General features: G+C 36.9%; 2 protein-coding genes across 11 annotated transcripts in view; both read left to right on the forward strand.

The window, feature by feature from the left end:
* Window positions 1-26,927, forward strand: part of LOC100893837 (alanine--tRNA ligase, cytoplasmic) — an 89,309-nt gene that overhangs the window by 8,783 nt on the left and 53,599 nt on the right. For all 8 annotated transcript variants that reach the window (XR_004065130.1, XR_004065129.1, XR_004065128.1 and 5 more), the window contains exons 3-5: window positions 23,121-23,208; window positions 25,319-25,465; window positions 26,312-26,457. Coding sequence is in view for 1 of the 8 variants with exons in the window: in XM_030991379.1 (XP_030847239.1) it covers window positions 25,418-25,465; window positions 26,312-26,457 (194 nt within the window). In the remaining 7 variants the exon portion in view is untranslated. The remainder of the gene's footprint in view (window positions 1-23,120; window positions 23,209-25,318; window positions 25,466-26,311; window positions 26,458-26,927) is intronic.
* LOC752657 (putative nuclease HARBI1) lies at window positions 9,369-16,830 on the forward strand. 3 transcript variants are annotated; one of them, XM_030991375.1, is made up of 6 exons: window positions 9,369-10,436; window positions 11,575-12,200; window positions 12,527-13,419; window positions 15,232-15,498; window positions 15,777-15,913; window positions 16,258-16,830. In XM_030991375.1, the coding sequence occupies exons 3-6, from the start codon at window positions 13,063-13,065 to the stop codon at window positions 16,529-16,531; spliced, it is 1,035 nt and encodes a 344-aa protein (XP_030847235.1). In that variant the 5' UTR covers window positions 9,369-10,436; window positions 11,575-12,200; window positions 12,527-13,062; the 3' UTR covers window positions 16,532-16,830. The 3 variants fall into 3 exon arrangements, with proteins under 3 accessions (XP_030847235.1, XP_030847234.1, XP_030847236.1); XM_030991374.1 differs by having other exon boundaries at window positions 9,369-12,200; XM_030991376.1 differs by having other exon boundaries at window positions 9,369-12,200; window positions 12,532-13,419.

Here is a 26,927-nt window from a genome sequence, read left to right on the forward strand (position 1 = left end):
AAGAGAAAAGATTACCCTTTAGAAAAAAACATGATCTGAAGATTGCTAGTTCCTCATTTGTTTCATGTTTATAAATTGATATAATGTTGCTGTGTTCAAGTTTTAAGTATTCTAAACTATTGCTCCCATCATCTAAATGTTTTCTACACACAAAAAAGTGGAGTACAGACTGTGACAAAGTTTCAGATCAGAAAATAAATGAGCAAGTAAAAAAAGATGTCCTTGTAACGTTGGTTTTTTGGTGTGTCTGTTTTTTCATTTTAAATGAAAGTGTGCGAAGGAATACACACAATTCCAGTGGAATCTATTGAAGAATGGGTGTTAAAAACAGGATATAACAATAAACAAATTATTCAACAACTCTGAATTTTGAACCTTCATGTCACAATTTATGACCCAACCCGATGGAATGACCCATATGCAGGCTCGCGCTCCTCGAATATTCAAAACTAACTTCCGATCGCAAAGAACTTATGAAGGCTCTTAATTTATCAGAGTCCTCTGGCTCAGAATCTGAACCAGAAGATCTCTGAAATCAGAATTATTCTGGTGATTGGTAAGAGTCTTGATGTACATGTAAGAAAAGAAATTCTGCAAACAAAATGACATTGTATAGACAGACCAGGGATATGTGAGTTAAACTCACATATCCCTGGACAGACAGTACATATCTCCCAAACTCACACTGTCCTGAATGTTTACGATTGAATGTGTACATTTTGGACACTCACGCAGTGCTGAGGTCTACAAAGGACAAGATAGACTAAAATAGAAGCCAATCGGTTAATTCATTTATTTTATTTTCATTTATTTCCTTAAAAAAGTTGAATAAACAAATATACAGTGTCTTCACTTTGTCAGGAAAAACAGTGATATAACATTATAAAATGAACAGGAACTGAAGTAAATTCTTAAATGTATTCAATAATTTCATGTCAAAAAAAAAAATTAAATGAGAATTCATATGGGGAGCCAAATAAAAGTCACAAGTAAAAAAAAAAAATCAAAATCTAGCCTCTGCTGCCCATTATTTAAATACTGTACATGTATTCAACAAATCATGATGTAGAAAGATTGAGTATGGTGCATCATCTCAGTTTAATTAGAAATTACAAAGTAATGGTACAAAGTGATAAATAATTATCAACTTAATAACTTTTCTTATGAGTTATGATTGTTCATGTAATATTAAACATGAACAATATGTGTGTTTATTACAATATATATGTGTAATACAAGGTAGGAAAGATAACTACAAATTTTCTTCTTAGGTATGCACCAGATTGCACGATTTCAAGTGGAAAATCCCAAAAGGTCCCTACCGTGGGAGGGGGGACACCCCCCTCCCACACCCTCCCCCCCTCGGTCGCTTCGCTCCCTCGCAGTGATGGTACCTCCTATAAAATTCAAATTACCTCCTTCAAAAATAATTAACAAGACCCCTGCAATACCTTAGGCGAGGCGTCAAAAATAAATATACCAGCTGCCGGCAGCTAACTGCATTTTTTTTAATTAGCTCAGTGGTAGCTGGTGGCTGGCAAACGGCATCCCAAAAGCATGCGTTGGCTGCCGCCTATCGAATGGAAGCCGAGCCTCTGAAAAAGCTAGAAAACATGAGATCAGCCGGATGCTGCTGGCGGGAGGACAGTGACATGTCCTGAAACTGCAGCCTCTCGCATGGAAGCCGAGCCTCGTCTAAATGAGGTCGTCTGCAAGCCGCTGGCCTAATTGAAACAGCTACCCACACCCGGCCAAACGATACTTTTATAAACTAGAATATAATTTGTCAGAGCAAAAGAAACAGCGCCATCTTATCATCACTGATAAATAACTCGAAAAAACAGTTTAGACTGGCAAAAATAATCTTTTCAGATTGGACAGCCTTATAAACCCAACAACAACAACAACAACTAGTCACTAGAGGCAAATATTAGGTTTTTCTTTTCTGATATGCCTTTAAATAATACAGAGACCAGCCCTACCATGGATATCTGTGGGCTCACTTCATGTAGATGCACCCTGCATGTAAATGGATTAGATGCCTTGTATTTTTATGTTCAAAAAAATAATTTTGGTAACAACATAAGGTTTGCTATTTTAAATTGCTGGCTTGCTTATTGTTTATAATATTTAAATCATATTTTTGTGTTTATTTTTGTTGTGCTTCAATGATATAAATCCTATTATATACCTTACTTTAAGAATCTTTCCTAATCCTGCCATCTGATTGGTTAAAAGTGAAGTCGCGTTTTTAACTATGCCTGCCAAAATGAACTGTTTTTAAATATGCCTGCCAAAATGTTCTTGTCAAGTCGAGGTAAGGGAGAAAATATTATCTTTGTCTAGTCGAGGCGAGACAGATAATATTTATATTATATTAAAATTTTCATTTTCATTTCATTTTCATTTCAAAGACTTTATTTTCTGCAATCAAACAAATCAGTTATACAACAAATATGGATAATTATCGGTATAGCCACAATCAGGGTGCAACTATTCTACGTACAGTGTTACGCATCTCTCCTGGAAACACAAAGTCATTTAATCAAATATCTTGTGGCCTGAAATGTTGGACCATATGAGTTCTTCATCAGGCAGCAACTTTTTTTGGAATTTCTTTTGTGTTGGCTGTGTGAGAGTGGTAATAGAGGGCCAAAAATACCACTTTTTGGCTGTTACGCATTTGCACTTCAAAAATGTGACTTTTTTTATAAGGTGTTACTGTGGAATTACACAAGATATGCCATATCTTTTCATGCCATCTTATAGTCCTTTTTATCTCCACTCAGTATTTTTTACGGCTTGAGAATTGACCCAAGAATTGCGATACAGTGGTTACTTCTGTGAAGAGAGACGAGCGTAACGCTTTTTTGAAAAACAGCTTTGTGTATAATTTTGCCTCTATAATTCATATATTTTAGCATTATATCGATTGGTAATTGGTTATATTTTCTGAGTAACATGTTGTCCTATCATCAGAAACTAAAAATCAAACAAAGATACAAGCGTTACAAAAATATATGCCCACATTCCGATCATAAATTTTGTCCGGAATTTCCTGTAGTGTCCGTAACGGTGTAATTCCTGCTATGTGAAAATATTTCCAAATTTTGTATATACTTAGCATTGTGTAACTACCTCCGGGGACTAGCTGTGGTATGATAATATTCAGCTAAGCATAACAGTTTTTTTGTTGCAATTTAATGAATGGCATTTGTAGTGTCCGTAACGTATGTAGTGTCCGTAACACAAATTACACAAGTCTGTGATGGTGTAAAATCACAGCTTGATAACTAAATACTACTAATTTGCAATTCAAATTTGATTTGATACAGTTACTCTTCTCAATGAATAACAAAAATCTCTTTTCCTTGAAGGTTTTCTCCTGGATATGATATTTCGCAAACAAATAAGCTATTTTCCCTGAATTTAATTTAAAAAAAATAAAAAAAATTAACTTACGAGTAATTTAATATCAATATTTTATTTAAATAATATTAGTTAGATGTAATAAAGTATCAAATTAAATGCATCATTGTGTATTAGTTTCAATATCGAGGGTAGAAAAGAGTAGGAGCCAGTGTTACGGACACTACAGATCTGTGTTACGGACACTACAGAAGGAGTAATATCAAGGCCTGCAAGCCAAACTGTACCTCTTTTTCTGGATAACAGTGTTCTAAAATAAATGTTAACATTGTAAAAGCTGTCTATGACATCAAATATGTATGATGCATGAGAAAATACAACATTTTAATCATTCAATTGCCTACCTACAAAATGTATAAGTCACTACATTGTATTTTATGTCCACACACACATAAAGACCTGGGTCGGTATTCAATTCAATACGCATAAGTAAAAAAAATTACCAAGTAAATGGCTAAGTTAAGAAATTTACTTATCTCGTATTCAAATCACATTTTAGACTTATACTTACGTAAGACAAAATCTAAGTAAAATACTTACTGATAAGCATTGTGACGTCACACGGTCAATCAAAGTATTTGCGCAATATTTTATTGATGCATTGCAGTAAATGCGCGCTGATATAATTGTGCGCAGGTTGTAATACTGCGTAAGAAAACCATATGCCTGCCAATCAAGGCCTCCAAATAATACACCAGTTTACAGTTGTATCAGTGCGCATGAGCAGACAGTTGACCTCGGGTCATTGGCCCCAAAATTGGGGCCAATAACCTCTGACCTCTGGTATTTATGCGTAAATTAAGATTGCGCCCATGCAAATGATGATATGCGCACACAACGCAGCGCGCAGGCAGTGATATCAACCATAATTTGCATGGGCGCAATCTTAATTTACGCATAAATACATGACCTCTAGGTCATTAGCCTTGTTTAAAATGGCGCACACAACTGTAAACTGGTGTATTGGCTTAATACACCAGTTTACAGTTGTATCAGTGCGCATGCGCAGACAGTTGACCTCGGGTCATTGGCCCCAAAATTGGGGCCAATAACCTCTGACCTCTGGTATTTATGCGTAAATTAAAATTGCGCCCATGCAAATGATGATGTGCGCGCACAACGCAGCGCGCAGGCAGTGATGTCATCATTATTTGCATGGGCGCAATCTTAATTTACGCATAAATACATGACTCCTAGGTCATTAGCTTTGTTTAAAATGGCGCACACAACTGTAAACTGGTGTATTCTGGTAGGAGTTGACTTAAATATAGGGTAAAATACTTACCGGTAGCCAAAAATTTGAATTGAGTACCAGAATTGGCTAAGTATTTTATCTAAGCCAAATACTAAGTAAAAAGCTTAAATTTTGTACTTAAGTATTGAATTGAATATGAGCCTAGGGCGCACACCAGTACGTGTATGACTAGTGTCTCCTGAGGACTATGGAAAATACCTTCTTTGGAGGACACCCCCTTTGAGGGGATTTACATATAAATTATGAAATATCTCATCGTCTACGTTTTTGCTCGCAATATCTCTTGATAAATTAAGCTCACTATTTGATGGAGAGAGAGAAAAAAAAAATTAAACTGAGGTCGCTTTTGACTTGTTTACTGACATTTATATATATATCTGAGGATTTTATGAATACTGGTTTAATTGCCACCACCAACAACAATTACCGAACATCTGAGGATTATTGAATAAACGTATCAGAAATGATTATTGATTACACCATAATTTTGAATATATAGTAATTATCACTTTAAAAAAAAAAGGGCTTTATTCCTGTTTTAAGGTTTTACAAGTACACCACTTAGTTGGTCGAAATACTCTTCATAAAGTACAGACTGTGGCCTTTTTATGACCCCAAATTTTTCAACGCTATTTTGACGAGTTCCTAAAAATGGGTTCTAAATATACTGAATATATCCTGCAGCACATACATGTACGATACGAGGACAATGCATGCAGTGCAATCTTCTCCAAACGCACATTGAATCCTGCACCACATACAAAACTGTAATATACAAGGACACATGGGAACTTTCTTTTCCAAACATATTGTTTTTCGGTGTCACTGAGCAAATCTTGTAAGGTCCTATGAGATACATTTATCTTTTCAGAGTTACTTCTCAAAATAATGAAGTACATCGTCTTTTAAAAAATCTATGGTTTCCATGCTTAATAGGCTCACCTTGATTATGCTACATGATGTACTGTTTTATCCTCTTTTTTCTTCTCTTCCTTTTTTTTTAATTGTATTGTTCTTCCTTTTCCTTATTTCTAATTCTTATCCTTCAAGTTTTCTTTATTCTTCTTTTTCTTTTCTTAAGTTATCCTTTTTATTCTCTTCTTCCTTCTTTTAATCTTTCCTCATGCGTTCCTTCGTTATGTCATTTTTTTTAATGTCTTCTTTCATCTTCCTTAATTGTCTAAATAGTTATGCTTCTTTCAATGTTTAAAAGTGAGCAGAGAAGATGGAGAAAAAGAAAAAAAACTTCAAATTCGGCCACCCCTGGAAATACATAGAACACTGACTTACGTTTTCTGCTTCTATTGAAAGGGTGGACTTCCCTTTAACCCTAAAAGGGCCGGGCTATTTGAGGTCTTGATATGGCCGGGGGGGGGCATTATGCCCCCCCCCCCTAAGATCTCGGCCGTGAAACGTCCGATCGCCGCGAAAATTTGCACGCATGTCAAGTCAAGTGTATTGAATACTATGGTTAATTTAATTTTTTGCATATGTATGGTAATTTATGAAAATAAGGTCATAAAATTCACCTGTTTACCCATACATCATATATTATTTATATTTAAGTATTCTTTTTCACTACATGTATTCGTTAGACCATTTGAAACAATAATACGATAATGATAACAATTTTTGGAAGAGCTAGGTTATTCCTTATGTTATCTCTTATTTTGATAATTTCTTATGTATTTCATTGTTTTTTCAACTTCTGTATTTTATTTTATTCTTTTTATTTTTTATTTCTACTTACAATTCAACTATTTTGACTCCCAAAACAAACACCAAAACTTTAAACAAGACCCAATAACCAATGTTTTATCTCTTTTAGGAAAAAATGGCATTTCCATATATGTTTTGTACACAAACCACGAAAATCAATTTCGGGCTGACATGCAAAGACAAAAGGTCATGTGACTCTGTAACTGTACCCCCGATTTAAAAAAAAATTGTTTTAAAAGATGTGCAAGACTCGAAAGAAAAAAGTCAGCGAGCGGCGGGGCGCCATCCGTATGCGTTCCCGAACAATCAGAAAAATCGCGGAGGGGGGGGGGGGGGGGGCGTGCATAATGGTCCCCGGCCTTATTAAGGTTAAGTCCTATCCAAGATACTTGCTAATGAGGATATGAAAAGATACTCTCTGTTGGCCTCAAGATATGCAGCAACAACATATGATTGCAGAAAAAAGGCAAATGGATTAATTATATATTGCATCAAAGAATAGCATGTACACTATAGTGTATTATGTATAAAATGTAGTGTCCGTAACATCCTATAGGATTTTGTACATAAGTTATTTTGGACAACTTATGATATGAAACGAGCCTTCCTAGCAATTTGATTTGTTTTTATTTGTATACAGATGGGACTAAAGTTTGTAATTTGTCTCATTTACCAATGTTTGGTTGGCTTTTAAAAAGTTTCAGGTTTTGAAAAAATGTCATTTATCAGATTTGACCTTGTGTTACCTCTGATGTGCATACTGCGTCTAATTTATGGACTGAAGTGAGTGTGAATTGTTTTATTTTTCACAAATGGCCGAGAAATTCCCCCAAAAAGTGCAAAATATTTGAGTGTTAAGATAAATAATGCTTGAAAATTCCATTTTGGTAGCTTTGTGTAGTGTCCGTAACATCCCATAGGATTATGTACATCAGTTAGTTTGGACAACTTATGATATGAAACGAGCCTTCCTAGCAATTTGATTTGTTTTTATGTATACAGATGGGACTAAAGTTTGTAATTTGTCTCATTTATCAATGTTTGGTTGGCTTTTTAAAAAGTTTCAGGTTTTGAAAAAATATCATTTATCAGATTTGACCTTGTGTTACCTCTGATGTGTATACTGCGTCTATTTCATGGACTGAAGTGAGTGTGAATTGTTTTATTTTTCACAAATGGCCAAGAAATTCCCCAAAAAAGTGCAAAATATTTGAGTGTTAAGGTAATTAATGCTGAAAAATTCCATTTCTGTAGCTTTGTGTAGTGTCCGTAACACCTACCACCCCCTGTGGTGTTGATACTCATAAAATGATAACCAAGATAGTTTCCTCAAGGATATTGCAGGGTATTAACCCCAGGGTATGGATGAACAATTTGGCGTTGATGAAACTGCTCTATTGCATACTTTATTTTTGGACCCAAGTGCAAATGGTTTTGCACCCTGATTGTGGCTATACCGTATATAAAACATAAGGTATGCAAACAATATACAAAATATAGACACAAATGTATAATACATGAGTAAGAGTAAACTTATACGTTGGGCCATTGCGTGTATAAAGAAAGAAAGCAGAAGGTCGCCGTTATAAGCAAAAGCTTGAGTAGATGGTCATGCCGCCGTCATGTTTTCAAGTTCTGATGAGTTGCGTTTGCAAGATAGAGTTCAGTCTAGAAATCAGGGGTACTTTGTTTTTCGAAGAATTTTGAAAATATAAATGTAATGTACATCTCTATCAGTTATTTGGGGACTAAATAGATAATAAAAACAAACATGTCAAACGGCAAGCAAGACAATGAAGCATCTATTGTCATATAGCTTTTTATTAAATGAATTTTCTGTAAATATATTGAGTAAAAAGGTCGATAATAGGAAAGGGTAGAAGGTATAAACAGTTTTTCTTCAAGTGTATTTTACTTATTTACGTGTATTTTAATTTTTTTTTTTTTTTTTTTTTTGTGTGTCCATGGGTATTTTGTGTGTGTGTTAGCCATTTTCAATGGCAAAATGCCCATTCTGTCCTGTAAAGTATCCTACAAGCATCTCAAATTGGCAATTCGGGGATGTTCATTGGTTCATCGAACACAACAGTCGTAACGAAATCATGCATATTCAACTAATGATCCATAAAAAAAATTGATCCGCGTAACAGTCCGTGTTTATTTTTAAAAATACAACTTCTGTCAGTAAAATACAACTTTTGGGATTAAAGAAAACAGTTTTTGAACTCCACAGGTTGGCAGGTCTGACGCCTTAATTCTTGGCCTTTAAAATGCGGCCAAATTCAAAAAGTCTTTTAAAAAGCAATTAGAAAAGAAACGTCACTTTTTAAAGAAAGAGAAGATGAACTGTATCAAGATTACAAAACGTGTCATAAGGAAGTGAGAAAAACTATCAATAATAAATAGCCCTGTCTATTTCGTTTTCAAAATTATGGACCGTAAAAATCATGAACTTTTTACATTTTGATTCGGACATAATTACAAACCCTTTCTTAATTTCGCAATTTCAAATCCATTTCCAATTTCATAATGGGCCTTTTGGCTTTTTCTCATTTATTCATTCAAAATGGTTTACTCTAATACTTTCCTCGCGGCCGCAAGGCAGAATTGCGAAAGTTTACAAGATGGACATTTCAAGATGGGACATTGACAATAAAAATGCATTATTGAAGTACTATTAATAGAATAAAAGCAACCGCATAGAAAGAACAAGAAATAGGCATTAAAATTAATGAGACATGTTGAACTAAATAAGGTAAAATATGACGATAGAGGGAAAAGTAAATACACAACAAGGATGAAGGGGAGAGCGAGAGCGAGGAGAAACAAAAGGCGATGAAAAGAGATTTTTTTAAAAAGAGACATGAAGAGAGAAGAAAAAACATGAGTGTTGAGAGAGATTGAGATGGATAGATGAGAGAGAGAGAGATAGAGAAAGAGATAGTGAAAGAAGGAGACAGAGAGATAAAGAAAGAGAAATAGAGAAAAAAAGAGAGAAGGATAAAACAGAGAAAAGGAGAGGGAAAAAGAAGAGTTACAAAGGAGTGACAGGAATATACAGCAGATAGAAAGAAATAACTTAATCCTCGATATAAAGATAAAAGTCAGATCTTGATTTCTTAACGTTAAATGCACACAAAATTTAATCAACACGTATATGATTTCTGAAATGTGTGGATAAATATAGATAAAGATCTGTCATGAGGAATTTTCTTAAAAAGCAGCCTAGTGGATTATTTAAGTTTCATTCGATGGTCTGGTAGAATACAAACATTAATTGCACTGTTCATTGATCAAGTATTATTATGAGAATCATACGCCAACGGTATACCTTAAGCTTTGGTCACAACTCAGAGCGGCGATCGACCGATTAGTAGCCTGCTCGGTCGCCGCTGGTTATAGGCATCGCCCAACGATTTTTGGATAAGTCGAGCAGGCTGTAGAGCCTCAGCAATGCATGGGCGGTGCCCACTGTCGGTCGCCGGTCGTTTTTTAGGTAAAAACTGGGCGATATCGGGGAGCTTCTCCGTCCGGTGCTCCGGCAGTGACCGACTGATGACCCACTTCAGCAGCGACCGAGCAATGCCCTAAAAACAAGCGGTGCCTGGGCGAAATTGGCTAAAAATTCGCCGCCCGGCCGCCAAGCAGGCTGCATTTTGGGTTGTGACCATAGCTTTACCGCACCATGAATAAGACATAATTCGTCCCTGTTTTCACGAAGTGACGGTAGTGAGGAAAATCGCATATAATTTCACTTTTGATTTTTTTTGCATTTTTGGACATCATTCACTAACATCTTGAACCTCACAAAATTTCAGACCATAATAATATCTAATTATGTCACTATGACGATGACAGTAACAAGAAAATACCTAGCAAAAGGATTTTCTGTTTTCACGAAGTGACGGCCAAGTACGCGCTTAACAGCCGTCAATTCGTGAAAACATCGTTTGCTCTTTTCCTGCTTTTAATATTTTCACGAAGTGACGGTAGTTAAAATTCGCAGTTTGGAACAGTCACAGACCATGTAAAGGTGAGTTTTTAAATGTTTTTTAAAGGTAAATTAATGTGGTACACTCTTTTGATTCATTCTGATTCTTTGTAAGCCATAAATATGTCCATGCATGAGCACAGAAATGTGTGAAAAATACACCGCCGTTCCACATATTGCCCCATATACTTATTTTCATGTAAGTGAATAAAGGAGTGATGTATCATGTGATCCAAAACTAAAAAGATCAACTTATGTCTTAACAAATATACATCTAGACTAAATAACTTAAGTGGAGAGTCTTTCTTATTTAGCTCCACACCAAATATTAATGCTATAAGTTCTTTTTATATCTGCTTAAGTTATAAATTTGAACAAAGTTTTACAGAAAGTTGCATAGGCCTAGACTCTAGAGTAGAGTTTTACTTTTATTTTTTCAGTAATTTACTATTTAGCTTATTTGATTTAGAGTCTAGAACTCTAGTTACTCTAGATCATCATTTTATAATTATCAGTTTATGTCAGCCACTTCTCATCTATCTAGAATCTAGAGGTGAGTAGATCAGGATCTAGACCAGACTGAGACTTTTCTTGTAAGGCGTGCCTGGGGTTAAAGAGACTTCAGGGCTCCAAGCCCAAGGCCAACATCAAAATGGCCAAGGGCAAAGGTAGTTATGAAAATTATCATCATGCTGAGCTGAGATGACCTGGGATGTAGCTCCTCCTGGTTAACTGTTAGGGAATTAAATGATTTGCCTTACAAGCAAAGAAGGACATGAACGAACATTTAATTAAAAATTGGAAATTAGATACGGTCCTGCCCTGAAAATGAATAAATGGCACCATCCGAAAAAGGAATACTTTTGTTTTGAGACTGAAGTAATCATGAGTAGTCTACCTTTTGGGGAACTTTTGGGTCTACATGTTTAGCTTAGTTTCTCTCATTAGCTGTACTCTGTGTCTGTTATATTCAAAGGCAGCACTTTAGTACCCTTGGTCCCTCACCCTATACAAAAATTATTTTAAACAATTGTTCTTGATACCAGCAAATGTTGCCCAACTCCACTTCGTATTTTAAAGAATTTTCCAAGCAAGCACCATACCAGATGATGTACATGTCTCACTACCAGTACCTACACTTCAGTGGTATTGACATTATGATGTTTTTGCTTTCACTTAGTTTCAGATGCAGTAGATACAATTTGCACTTGTATGAAGGAAGCACTGGGAAAGTACATCTACTTTTCAAAAATGCCACTGGCCAGAAACAAATCCAGATGAGAATAGTTTCATGATCTGTTCAAGAAAATCACACTTTAGCAGCAAAGTACTAAGCACACTCACTGCGTATGTGCATTGGGGTGGTTGTTGTTTGGTAGGGACAATTGGAAAATTCTATTTTGGGGTAATAGGGGCAATTGAAAACTTCTGTTTGGGGTCAGTTATGCTTAGTAATTAATTTGATGTACAAAAGATAATTGGATTCATTTCCTTACCTCTGCTTGCAAATAAATGAAAGAAAATAACTTGTAATTATTTCTTTCATTCTACAAAATTAGATTGGATAAGGGGACCGACATGCTGGTAAGATGGGTCCTTGATAATTCACTGAACACAGAGCTGCAGATGTGATTTGGCATAGTGACCTAAGAGTGGGAGCGGTATGGAACCGTTGAAGCAATTCACCAAACACGTACAGTCAGAGCTGCATGTGTGACTTGGCATGGTGACCCTTAAAGTCTCCTGGCGGCTCCGATTGCGATTCTGATGATGGCCCATTGTCTATGCTTCTGAGCGAGTCAAAAGGTATCTTCTTTCATTCTTGATTGTTTCCCAATAGTTAAAATTTTATTGCTTTTAATGCTTAGGTCCCTTAGTTAAGGGAATGAGTGGTCCTATCGAGGTCAGCATCTAAGTTTTTTTTTAATCCTTAACAAAAATTGCCAATACTAAGGTGATACCAAATAAAGTATTTCATTCATTAAGAGCCTCTCTAAAAGTTGGTACCAAAACTAAACAAAATAATTTCGCCCAATCATAATGCTCTGTAAAGTTTCCCTTTCATAATTGAAATTCTGATAATGGTTTTCTATTGATTGTTCTTTCTCTTATTTCCTTTTGCTTTCACGCAGTCTAGATGAAGGATCTTCGCTGCTTCAACCACTATTGCTTGGATGACATACGTGTGAAGAAACTTGAAGAACTGTTGTTGAAGAGCATGCTTGAGAAACTAGAATCAATTACATGATCGTTTTGACAATGCTTCAATGTTTCAATACCTCAATCTCTCTTTTATACTGTTTGATTTTAAACATTTTAAATATCATAAACAAAGCAAACTCCACTCATAATTGTAATTGTGTGTAGTAATCACAATGAAATGGATTGATTATAAAATCAATGAATTGATTTAAAGCAAACTGGTAACATTGTCCATGATTTCTGAAACAATGAACTGAATAGTCGTACTGGGTCCCGTATTATAAAACAGTTACCGTAGCGGTAAGTGCTCATTTGAGCGGTAAGTCTTAAAAGCAGTGGTAACTTTAAGATAAACGGTAAATATCCATTGCATAAAAACTTAACGCTGGACTTGAGCGGTAAGTCTGTAAAGATCAGCGGTAACATTACCGCTACCCTCTGAGCTTGCGGTAACACTACCGTAACTATGGCTGCCATACTGGCTGTGTTGCAGCGTCGTGGATATGAAAGGGCGAGGAGGAGGGAGCGGATCTTCAGGGACCGCGGCCAGCTCTTGGAGTTAGGGGATGAAGAAATTTTTCGCAAGTACCGGTTTACACGGGATGGGTGTATTCATGTTATAAATTTGATTCGGCCCCTGTTGCAGCACGACACCAGACGGAATCAGGCACTTCCCCCAGAGCTGCAAGTTTTTATAGCTTTGAATTTTTATGCAACGGGGGCAGTGCTTGATTCCACGGCCACGATTCATGGCATCACCCGGGCAACAGCTTCCAGGGTAATTCACCGTGTGTCAGTGACCCTCGGCACACTGAAACATGAGGTAAGTCAATAATTTTTTTCTTTAATAAAGCAAAGAGAAGACGAAAATAAAGTCTGTCTAAAATTTGTATTTTGAATTTTCAATCAGCAAATTAATAAGACTAAGAGGATGAAAAAGAACTCTATTTTTGTCATGCATGATATGCATATACTCTATGCATTTTATAATGAACACATGGAAGACCTATTTCAGATAAATTTATATGTTTAATTAATCTTAGACGACCAAGCAATGACATGACATAGGTCTATGCAGCGGTCTGACAATTTAGTGGTTGCCATGGGACAGAGCCCGCGACTGTGCCGGCCGGGCGGGAGGCTGGGGCAGCGCTGGCGCGGTCGGTTAGTTGGCCGAGCCTAGCTGCCTGTCTACTACTGTCACTGCAGTCTCTGTGTAGTAGTCTGTAGACCTATAGTATCATTTTATTAGTGGTCATATAATCAAACAATAGCTACGTCTAATAAAGAATTCATAATAATAAAGACTTCTTTATCCAAACTTCCTTCCCCAAGTTAGCGAGAGTGCAAGTGCTAGATGCTAGCGCTAGCGCTAGTATATTACTATTTTGCACGTAGTCCTAGGTATATTGATTTGTGTAGAGTCGCCCATAAATTGGCGTGATATGATGCGAGCTTGATTGTATGAATCGTGTACCTATGACCCTTCATATAGGTATATATGTCAAAACAAATTTCTTACTGAATGATGATTGCATGATGAATGACTGTCATGACGAAAACAGCACCCTTTCTAATGCACAAAACGAGGAGTCTCTCATCACATTCACATGACCAGAGGCAGAGGCAAATGTTGCATGCACACATAATACGTACTCTAAATTGAATCAGCTGAGCCCAGAGTATGGAAAGCTATATGCCAATCGATAGATATTTTAACGTCTTCAATTTCCAATTTCATCATTTCCTCTTTTTGCACAGATATCAAATAGACTTAATGATAAATTTATATGCGCATACACAGCAGTAAAAAATACAACGTAATTAAACTACCGTCACTAAAAAAAAAACTCACAACAAAATGGTTTTAAAAAAATATAGTAAAACAATACTGCTATATATATAATAAAGAAAATGATAATAATAATGATTGATGAAAAGACAAAAAAAAAAAAAAACACACAACTGTCATGATTATATTAAGAGGAAGAACGTAGATTCAAACAAGATTCTCCCCGGAGAAGCATAAACTAATAAGTAAATAATAAATGAAAGGAGAAAAGAGAGAGAGAGAGAGAGAGAGAGCTATATAGAGGCCCGGGAAGAGAGAGACGAGGGGTATAGAAAGAAAAGAGATCAGTTTTTAAGAATAGATAGTTATAGGAATAGTTAGTTGCATCACCATTAATAGCATAACTATGAATATGTTCATGAATTCGAGTACAGCCAAAGAAAACTTGCACTCTCTCTCATAATTTTTTTTTTAATCACTTCACTATAGAACTTCTTCAGATATTTCACATACTTTTCTCAACACTTGATTGAAAGAAAGAAAGTTCATGTCCAATTCTCTGAATATTAAATGTATTTGTAGGAGATAAATATTTATTCATATAATTTACAATGTGATAAAGATTACATTTCTTGATATAACATCGTTTCTGTCTATAATAATAAATACTGGTGAATTTCAGCATAGCTGTATAAATATAATGACGATGAATAAAATATACGTCAAATTACATTTCAAAAGTTTGCATATGAATTAGACTTGTATTGTACATAACATATGAAGATCTGCAACATGGAATTATTGATTTTTGTTTTCTTTCTGCATCTCCAATTCACACTTCAGATAATCAAGTTTCCAACGACGATGGAAGAAGTCAACAGAGCCCAAGTGGATTTCTTCAACATATCAGGCTTTCCCCAGGTCATAGGAGTGGTCGACGGAACACACATTAGACTAAATGGAGCTCCCTTGGGCCCTGGTGAGCACGTCTATATGAACAGAAAAGGATATTACTCCATCAACACCCAAATAATTTGTGATACCAATTACAAGATCATAAACATTTTGGCACGCTGGCCAGGCAGCACTCATGACAGCAGGATATTTCAGGTAAATCCATAATATTTTGATTCTAAAATTTCCTATGAAACCCACTTTTGTTTTTAATGCCTCCATGAAAACATATATTGACATACATGTAAATCATTGAAATTGATGTCAAATGTTTGTTACAAATGCTACAAAATAATTGTGAAGCTAAGATCTTACAATTTTTAATAATTTTTCAAAATGTGTATATGCAAGAGAATGCAATAAATATCAAAGGTCAAGGGGCACCTATTCTACCATATTATGTTCATTCTTATAATAATTCTTCTTTTATACAGAACAGCAGAGTTGGACAGACTTTTGAAGATCTACAACAGCATGGTCTACTTCTTGGAGATTCTGGTTACGCTTTAAGACCATACCTGATGACACCAGTGCTAAATCCAAGGACTCCTGCAGAACAGGCTTACAATAGGTATGTACTACAAGAAACATTTCAATGCATATTTGTATCTACAATTAAAAAAGAAAGTGAATGAATGTATGCCATTTTAGACATCAAAGCAATACCATGATGTCAATTTGCCAATCACATCTCTTAATTAGCAGGATGAGTGTTCATGAATAACATTTGGCCCAGAAGAGCTACAGGTAAAAAAGAAAATTACTCATATATGTGACTTACTTCCTTTTGACAATGTATAGGTTAGATGTATAGCACTGTAGTTAGATGTACATGTATTTTCATAGTCTAATAGACTTCCCAATAATTCTTTGTTTTTAATTTGTTATACTTCAATACTTTCCTTTACTCTGCAGAGCACATGCTACAACGAGAGTAAAAATTGAACAAGTCAACGGCCAACTCAAGCACAAATTCAGGTGTCTATTAAATGGAATGCAAATGGCATCCAGAAGAGCGTGCAAGATCATCACTGCATGCGCCGTATTACACAATGTGGCTAAAGATTTGAAGCAGCCTGATGAAGTAGACTTTGGTATTGAACAACATGAACACGAACCAGACAGGGACCACATTGTAGACAACGGCTTAGCCATCAGAAACACTATTATTGCTAATTATTTCCACTAGATTTTTATGATGAAGACTTCTATATAATGTAACCAAGAATCTTTTTCAACATTCACTGTTTATCTATATTTTATATCATTCAAACATACTTATTTTTAGGGTGGACTTCCCCTGCTTTAAAACACCATTTTGGGTCATCTATAAGTTGACACATAAATTCTTTTTATTACTGCACTATTTAGTTGTGACAATATTGTTAAAATATACTTGTACTATATAACTCAAGTGGTAGTAATCTTCTGTTTGCATTGAGAATCTTAATCAATTCAGTACTGCATTCAACCGGGGGGGGGGGGGGGGGGATTAATTGCTAAGGTAGCACCAAGCCAAAATCCAAATTTCACAGAATCGCCGGGCTAGGGCATGTTCTGCTGACCTGCCAATAGTCATATTGTTTTATAAATTTGTATATGAATGTGAAATCATATTCAAGGCCCTCTTTCAATGAAGTGTGTAAGATATCCTTAAGATTGCCCTCATAACATTGTTATCTTTAGATGCAGTTAATTTACAGTATAATATATGGGAAGAGTTTATCTCCTGAATTTGGAATTTGTTCTATTCAGAAGCAGGCCACATATTTAATCCAAACCTGACTGGGGGGGGGGGGGGGGGGGGTGAGTCCCGTGGAACGCTCATGCATAGTCAATTCATTTTTAATAACGACATATTCATATTAGATTTCTGGGAAACCTAATTTCCTTAGTTCCAAAATGCACAATGATATAATCTTTTTGAATACTGAAAGGTAAAGTTATCATGAATAAGAACAAAATTAACATGGAATTTGCAAAACAAACAAAGTAACAATTTTAAACCTCTTTTTGATTAAAGACAAATAATTCGAAAACGTGAAGCGCACGCTTCATGACTAATAACTTTTCCTCCTCTATCTCCAAAAGTCTCTCTTCATAACAGCTGATTGGCTTTTTGGTGTCTTTGGCCGTGCTATCCCCTACTAGAACAGGCTGGTCTATTGGTGGTCCGGCACTGCTGGCTGCACTAGTACTGGTCTGTGGGTCCCGGGCCGGCACAGATATGCCACCCACCATGGTGTTTACCATCATGGCCACAGCCATGGCATTTTCTGCTGTCTGTATGCATATAACAATAAAGATTGCCTTGATTGAGTTTTAAAGAACTATAGAACCATACTGTCTAAATGTTGTTATTATTATTTTATTTATTAAAATTCTGTGATAAAAAGAGAACAATGTCAGTAAGGGTTTTATCTAATCATCAATATGTTTGAAAAAAAGGTTTAAAACACCCCCTTAAAAAAAATATTTAAAAAATGTAAGAAAAAAAATTTGTTGTACCGTACACCCATCAGTGAGGATTTTGTTTTTGTTAAACAAAAAAATTACCATATACCCGTATTGAAAATGCCTCACATAAAAATACATGCCACATTTGAATCTCATGTTCAATGGGATAAATTTTTCAAATAGAGTTAGGGGGGTAGGGTGGTCAACATAACATTGACACTTTGAAGGTCGTCAACTAAATTAAGTAATATAGTGGTAAGCATTTCAATACCATCTACAATTCAAGATAAACCCTGATTAGGCCTGGGTATTTTTGAAGTTCTCAGAGTTGGGGAAAGGGCTCCCCCGCCCCCTTCCCTGAGATTTTGGCCAGCGATGCAGACATATCATGCAAAGTGTTGAGGGGGGTGTGGGTACTGGTAGCCCCCCCCCCCCCCTTGGCTAAGTTAGGGTTAAACCAAAGATGTACATATTCACAAGTCACGCATCGCTATGTATATTTTTATGTTTGTTTGTTTGTACTCTTATACCCAGAGAGGGGGTCAATCAAATTCTACGAATTTTACCTGTGACATTTGGTTCGAAGGGAGAGCTAGGTATCCAGCCTCCTCTTCTGGCCCCAGAATGCCCTCGACACTCTCCTCCACCATTGCCTCCAGTACAGCCTCGTGTTTTTCATTGTATTCCACTGGTGGTCCACCTCCTAATGATCCAAAGTCAAAGAAATAAATGTTAACTTCTTACCATAAATTTTACGAAATGTTAATCGATCGTAATTTTGTTTTCCATAACAGTTAAAGAGAGATCTTGGATTAGGTCGTGATGGTTAATAACCTATACCAAATAAATATAAGTTGTGATTTGCGGTTTAGTGGTGGTTTTACCCGACTGCTAAAAAAGCACGAGTGCTTGTTATTAACCGACGACTTTAGGTCCTAATGGCACAGTCACACGGCCACTTACGGTAGCTGCGGATGCTTACGGATAAAAGTCCGTAAGCATCCGCAAGGATCCGTATCATCCGTAAGCATCCGTATCCATCCGTAATTCAATCCGCAGGATCCGCAGACATACGCAGATCCGCAGCGGAATTTTGAAAATCTCAAAATTTTGCTGCGGATGAAATATACGTAAGCATCCGCAGAATATACGTTATCCATACGTAAAATACGTAACTCATACGTAAGATACGTAAACTCATCCGCAGGATACGTTAGATACGTAACTGATCCGCACACTTTGTCGGGTGTGCGGATGCCTGCGGATACATAGGGGTACGTAAACACTATTACGTAGGAGTTACGTATGTTTAACGTATTTTTGACATATATATTGCGGATCTTACGATAGGACTTGCGGTAATTGCGTATGCTTGCGGATGGGATACGAATATTACGGATGGGATACGGATGTTACGGATTGGATATGTATGTTACGGTTGAGATACGGATAATATGCGGAATTTTTACCTATGTCTTCTTTCATTTCGGCGGATGTCGCCCATGCCAGGGATGGTCCCTCTTCTTCTACCTTTTGAGCCTCTTCCTCTGCCTGGGGAGGCTGTTGTGGCTGCTCACTCACTGGAGGATTCTTCCTGGTTTTTCTGCTACTTCTTCTGCCAGACATGATGCACACGAAAGTCCAAAAAGATGGAGAAGAAACTGTTGAATAACTGGAACTAGATCTCAGACTTGATGAAATGCGACTGAAGCAAGCTCCGATCCACGTGGGTTTATATGCGGATGGTGCGGACGCCAGAGGAAGCCGACATGCGCAGACACGGGCGTAACTTATCCGTATCGTCCGTAAGTCATCCGTATCGTCCGTAAGTCATCCGTAAAATCCGTAAGTCATCCGTAAGTCGTCAGTAACATGTGTCAGCGGGTTGGCAGCGGATGGGTTCATCCGCAGGTTTTACCCGTAAAATCCGTAATTCATACGTAACATCCGTAACTAATCCGTATCGTCCGCAGAATATAGGTAACTTTTGCTCAAATTTCCGTATTGGGGTTAAAAATTACGCATTTTCATTATCCAAATATACGCAGGCATCCGCAGGTCCGTAACATGGCCGTGTGACTGTAGCATTAGGGACCTTGGTAATGAGGAATAATGCCTTAATACCAAAGGGCACTAGTGCATCGACGACATGGTTTCGAACCTAGGTCACCGGATTATGAGACCACCAATCTACCAACTAAGTCTCCTAATAATAATAAACCCCTTTACTAATTCAATACTCTTCTTGACAGGCTACTCAGAGTATTCTTTATTGAAATAGGATATACCATGCAAGCACTGGTAACTATTAGTGATAAATTACATGTGATAGGAGTATACAAGAAAGGTACCTTTTACAGTTTTATCTGTTACACAATAAAGACAGCTTAATTTAACCGTCTTGTTTTTCGAGTCCCTGTACTTTCGAGCCTTTGCCGCCATTTCATTCCAGGTAAGACGTAAGTCCTTAACCGTTCTACCTGGTTGGAGTCCCTGGGCCTCTAGGGATACGAGCCCTAGGGCCCATGCATCTTCTTTTCGTTTTTTGATCTACAAAAAGTACAATGTAAATTGGAACCTACTCAAGTTCTCTTTAATTAAATGCAATAGATGATTAACATATTAATTCACCCTTACTTATTTTGAAAGAATACTCTCATATGATAGCATCCAACTGTCTCCAAAGACAGTGGACTGCATTCTGTCTTGGGCATCAGAAAAAATGAAAACCAAAACATCATTTTCGGTATACTTATTAGAAGAAAAGTTGAAAGAAGGAAAAATGAAAATAAGTTAGATAAAAAGACTCTTTATTCAAATTCGAAATTATAGATATGTTATGGAAATTTTCATAGATAGATCTGCATTGGATTTTACAAACCTTTCCACACAGTTCCCCGCTTTGCCAGGCAGCGGACATCCCGACCTGTCAAGTTCGGCCTGCGTTTCACCATTTCCTAGAATGAAGAAACAAAATTAAAAAACGAATGAGAAGCCAGAAAGATTGTTTAAAATGAGTTCTGTTAAATCAAATTTGACGGTATCAAACCCTTTTAAACACAAGATTGTTGTTTGGTTTTGTTACTCGATCTAGATCTAGACTCATGTAGTATCTCAATATTTCTACTAGTATAGGTCCAAAACCTGCCAATTAAATTACCACCATTTAACTTCTAAATATAGACTAGACTCTACATGTAGTTAATGCATTTTACAATATATTATTATTATTAATATTATTATAATTATTATTGTTATTGTCATCAATAATAATTATTATTATTATCAATTGAAAAATAAATTAAAGTTTAAGGGGTTGGCATTTACTAGACTACACAATACTCACAATAGACAATTACTAGGGCCTATAATACTAATAATAGTAAAAGATTTACTTTTTCAACCAATGTAGATCTGTATGAGTAGAAGCTAGTCTATGCTATACTTAACTACTTAATCATGTTAATATTATCGGGTTCTGTAAATCTACACTCTGATTATAGACCTTACTCAGTCCGACTCTTGAGTCTGAGAAATAAAAAATCCCCCCCCCCCGCACACTTACATCAGGGAGGGGCTTTTCCAACTCCCTGCTTACATGTAGTCGATCTAGATTATAGTTTATACAGCTCAGTATATCGTTATATTTCATGCCCCTGCCAATCGCCGGCCCAATCCCTCAGCTCTCACACTTGACATGCACACACTGTGACACTAGACATAGTCTAGGGTCTATACTATTTTAAGTAGTATCTGATTATAGATCTACTACTAGTCTGAAGCTGAATAGAGTTGAAATTCTAATTGAGAGTCTATATAATTATAGACTAGAAATTGGAATGAAGTTGAAATTCTAATCGACTTAACTTTAGACCTATCGAGAGTCTTAATTTTATCTAGATAGGTCTATTCTAATTGAGAGTCTAGTATTTTACATTTTAGAATGATATTATGAGGTAATTGCAAGTTGTTTACCCTTAAACAACTTTAAATCATCGGGTATTGTAGATAAACGAATGTTCAAAACACCACCCAATCTAGTCATGCTAGTAGTGGAATGTCAGATTATGCTACCCAGCTCCTCCGGGGAGCTCAGTACTCTAGTCCCCGCTGGCTTCTGAAAGCACGTACGGCTGCGGAGACTGACGTAAACATTACAATTAAACCCCAGTACGATGGCAAATACTGTCTGAGTAAAGGCTGCAAGTTTATTGCCAGTACTAATACATTTATCAATATGTATAGCAGAATGAATATGCTCTTTCGATTAACACATAAAAATGATTAAAGTCAAGAAATACGTACGATTGACGATAATTGTAGATTAGCAGCAGCCGTCTTCGGTGTTTATCTCAGTGGCTATATCTAGCAGACGACGGGTATTGCGCATGCGCTAAATTTTCTGGCTCGTCCAAGAAGACCATTCGCGGGTTTTTCTTATATTAGTTAATATCGGTTTTATGCAACGGATATTAAGCTCCGATGGTAGTTACCATTGATGGTAACTACCATAATAGTAACTCGGGGAGTTACTATTATGGTAAGTCAAAAGTTTTATAATACGGGGCCCAGGTGTCAGTTTTCTGTTACAGTATTGCAATGAACTCCTGCACACATAAATCTTTATTATTCAAATGTATAGCTCGGAACAGGTATTTATCAGGTATACCTACCTCAATCAGTAATGCATATTAGAGTTTTCGATGCCAGTTCCATGAATCCTCATATCGTATCTTTGTGTTGACAAATTTGTTTATCTATTTTCTTTAAATGTTTGTATTCACAGGGGTTAATGCCTTCATTAGAACATGAATATAAGTTACATTTCCACAATTGATTTTTCTTTCAAAACACAATGTTACTAGTTCACATTTAATGTTTTTATTTTTACTTCTATAGTCATTCTCATCATAATTGTATTTGGTACTTCAAACTATCTTATAATCATACAATATAATGTTGCTGTTTTGAATTTTATCTGTTTGATGAGAAATGAAATTGTTTAGTCAAATTGATATTTCCATGTTTATCATGCATTGTTCAGCTGATAATTGTTTAGTCAGAGATTACGTGTTTGCCTGGGTGAAGACAACCTTTTAGCATTGGTAAACTTTGTAGCGTTTGAGACTGTGTACTAAATTTTATTGAAATACCCTAGAAAGAGATTGTGTAAACTGACTTGCTTCTGAAACTCTACTCACAAGATATTTATGAAAAACAGTGATGAACAAAAAAGTAACGATGATGATTAGTCATATTTCCCATTGAAAAAACTGTGCCATCTTACAGATGTTGCATTTTTCCCCCTTTCAATTTTTCAGAGCGTATGAAGCACTCAACGTCAAGCATGAAAATCTGTCGCTGATTCAACCCCGATTCGTGGTGCCCCTGCCTCCTCTTCAACCAGCGGTAAGTCTACACCACCACCATAATTTAAAACCAGTCATCATGTGGTTTTAGCTGATGATGAGGGTGACATGGTTTTAGGTGATGTTGGTGGAGATGTGGTTTTAGCTGATGATGATGGAGGTGTGGTTTTAGCTGATGATGATGTGAAGGTGGTTTTAGCTGATGATGAGAGTGACATGGTTTTAGCTGATGATGAGAGTGACATGGTTTTAGGTGATGTTGATGGGGATGTGGTTTTAGCTGATGATGAGAGTGACATGGTTTTAGCTGATGATGATTGGATGTGGTTTTAGCTGATGATGAGAGTGACATGGTTTTAGGTGATGATGATGGGGATGTGGTTTTAGATGATGATGATGGGAGGTGGTTTTAGCTGATGAGAGTGACATGGTTTTAGGCGATGTTGATGGGGATGTGGTTTTAGCTGATGATGATTGGAGGTGGTTTTAGCTGATGATGAGAGTGACATGGTTTTAGCTGATGATGGGAGGTGGTTTTAGCTGATGATGAGAGTGACATAGTTTCTGGTGATGTTGAAGCGTATGTGGTTTTAGATGATGATGGGAGGTTGCTCTAGCTGATGATGATGTGGATGGGGTTTTAGCTGATGATGAGAGTGACATGGTTTTAGCTGATGATGATGGGGATGTGGTTTTAGCTGATGATGAGAGTGACATGGTTTTAGGTGATGTTGATGGGGATGTGGTTTTAGCTGATGATGATGGGATGTGGTTTTAGCTGATGATGAGAGCGAGGTGGTTTTAGCTGATGATGAGAGTGACATGGTTTTAGGTGATGTTGATGGGGATGTGGTTTTAGCTGATGATGATGGGATGTGGTTTTAGCTGATGATGAGAGCGAGGTGGTTTTAGCTGATGATGAGAGTGACATGGTTTTAGGTGATGTTGATGGAGATGTGGTTTTGGCTGATGATGATGGAGGTGTGGTTTTAGCTGATGATGATGTGAAGGTGGTTTTAGCTGATGATGAGAGTGACATGGTTTTAGCTGATGATGAGAGTGACATGGTTTTAGGTGATGTTGATGGGGATGTGGTTTTAGCTGATGATGATTGGATGTGGTTTTAGCTGATGATGAGAGTGACATGGTTTTAGGTGATGATGATGGGGATGTGGTTTTAGATGATGATGATGGGAGGTGGTTTTAGCTGATGATGAGAGTGACATGGTTTTAGTCGATGTTGATGGGGATGTGGTTTTAGCTGATGATGATTGGAGGTGGTTTTAGCTGATGATGAGAGTGACATGGTTTTAGCTGATGATGGGAGGTGGTTTTAGCTGATGATGAGAGTGACATGGTTTCTGGTGATGTTGAAGCGGATGTGGTTTTAGATGATGATAATGGGAGGTTGCTCTAGCTGATGATGATGTGGATGGGGTTTTAGCTGATGATGAGAGTGACATGGTTTTAGCTGATGATGATGGGGATGTGGTTTTAGCTGATGATGAGAGTGACATGGTTTTAGGTGATGTTGATGGGGATGTGGTTTTAGCTGATGATGATGGGATGTGGTTTTAGCTGATGATGAGAGCGAGGTGGTTTTAGCTGATGATGAGAGTGACATGGTTTTAGCTGATGTTGATGGGGATGTGGTTTTAGCCGATGATGATGTAGATGTGGTTTTAGCTGATGATGAGAGTGACATTGTTCTAGCTGATATTGATCGGGATGTGGTTTTAGCTGATGATGAGAGTTACATGTTTTTAGCTGATGATGTGGGGGATGTGGTTTTAGATGATGATGGTGGTGATGTTTTTTAATTGGTCCTACACGAAAAGGCCAAGGCCCGACATGTCAAAACTTCTGCTTTTGGGGGCTAATCACTACAGGAGGCTGCAACCCTTGCCCTCCTTTTAAATATAGCTTTTTCATCTTCAAAACAAAGTAGTACCCGGAAGAAAAATATGTGGTCCTTTGAAATGCTTACAGCTTTGAACAACCCAAAAAAAATTCTGCCCATGGTGTATAACCCGTTCATAAGTTCTTCTAAACACAACTATTATATCAATCTCTTTACCCGAAGGGCATACAAAACCATTCCATGTCATATCAGAACAAAGGCCTTTTTATGTAGACTCTTTCCCCCGCAGGTACTGAAGATCATCTGGAGTATTATGTTCATGAGTGTGGAGACATCTTAAACCATCAGCATGAAGCTACCGGCAGACTAAACAGACGCTAAACACATTATGGAGCATGTCTTTGCACAGGTGTCGGAATTCAAGAAACTCAACCAAGTAAGATCATGAACAGGGAAATTCCCTTTTTGATGAGATATGGGATCATATTGTGTGAGAGCAGTATACAATGTTGGTAGTTTTCATTTAAAGATGACATATTTCTTTCTTGAAATGTTCCTGAACTTTTACTCTGCACTTATTCTTATGCCTCCGCTTCAAAGTAGCCGGAGGCAGTATGTTTTCTGGTTGTCCGTCCGTCCGTATGTCCCGTTCTCGTGATCGCTTTGTCTCAAGAACCAATTAATGGATTACCGCCAAACTTTGGTCATGTATGTATCTTGCAGAGCTAATGAAGTGATTAGATTTTGGGGTCACGAGGTCAAAGGTCACAAGGCTTATTACGTATGTATAAATAGCTTGTGATTGCGTTATCTCAAGAACCGATTTATAGATTCCCGCCAAACTTGGGTTCATCTGTACTCACTTATCTTTTTGTTTCAATTTCAATTTCATTTTGTTCATGTTTCCAACAAAACATTACGAAGCAATTATAAGCATTTAAAACAAATGTAGAAATACATGTTGGAAACAGACAGGTCCACTTAAAAGCAATGCTTGTATATGTGTGAACATCCCATGAGATACTAAATTGTAAAGTGCAGTATGCTCAAAACACCCACGTTCACCACAGCATTTGGGAACAAGCTGTATGTTGCATGGAAATTGCAGCTTGTACCTACAGCTGATCTTTGTTATGTAATAGTATTTTTCACTGATAACATTCTTTATTATACTTCTGGGCTCCTATTCACTTTACTTTTCATGGTTTGTCTATTAGGAAAATAGTAAGATATTGAAATAAAGAGAGATGTAATATAATTTGTGTTCTCTTACTTTGTTCAGGCGACTGGAGTGCGTCTATACACAGGGAACGTTGGAGCAGATGATGTTGATGGTGTAGACATGGCTTACAGGGTAGTGGCTGATCATATTCGCACATTGACCATAGCTCTCTTGGACGGAAGCTGGCCAGATAATGTTGGAAGAGGGTGAGTCCTTTTGAATGGATTTTCTAGCCCTCATTTGATCCTATTACAGTCTAATGGTTGGCAATACCTTACATGCCATACATTAAAATTACCTAAAGTTTGGTTCTATTTAACAACACATGGGATACATAATACATGAGATGGAATTTAAAAAACCTTTTTAACACACATATTTATGCCTTAATAATAAGAATAATAATAATAATAATAATAATATTTTGATGTCTCTGCTACAGCCTAGCCGGAGGCATTATGTTTTCTGGTTGTCCGTCTGTCCGTACGTCTGTTCTTGTGATCACGTTATCTCAAGAACCGATTAATGGATTCCCGCCAAACTTTGGGCATGTATGTATCTTGCAGAGCCGATGAAGTGGTTAGATTTTGGGGTCACGAGGTCAATGGTCACATTGCTCATTATGTATGCAAAAACAGCTTGTGATCACACTATCACTAGAACCGATGGACGGATT

This window comes from Strongylocentrotus purpuratus, unplaced genomic scaffold (genome assembly GCF_000002235.5).
Source record: "Strongylocentrotus purpuratus isolate Spur 01 unplaced genomic scaffold, Spur_5.0 spur5_scaffold_2, whole genome shotgun sequence".
Lineage (NCBI taxonomy): Eukaryota > Metazoa > Echinodermata > Echinoidea > Camarodonta > Strongylocentrotidae > Strongylocentrotus > Strongylocentrotus purpuratus.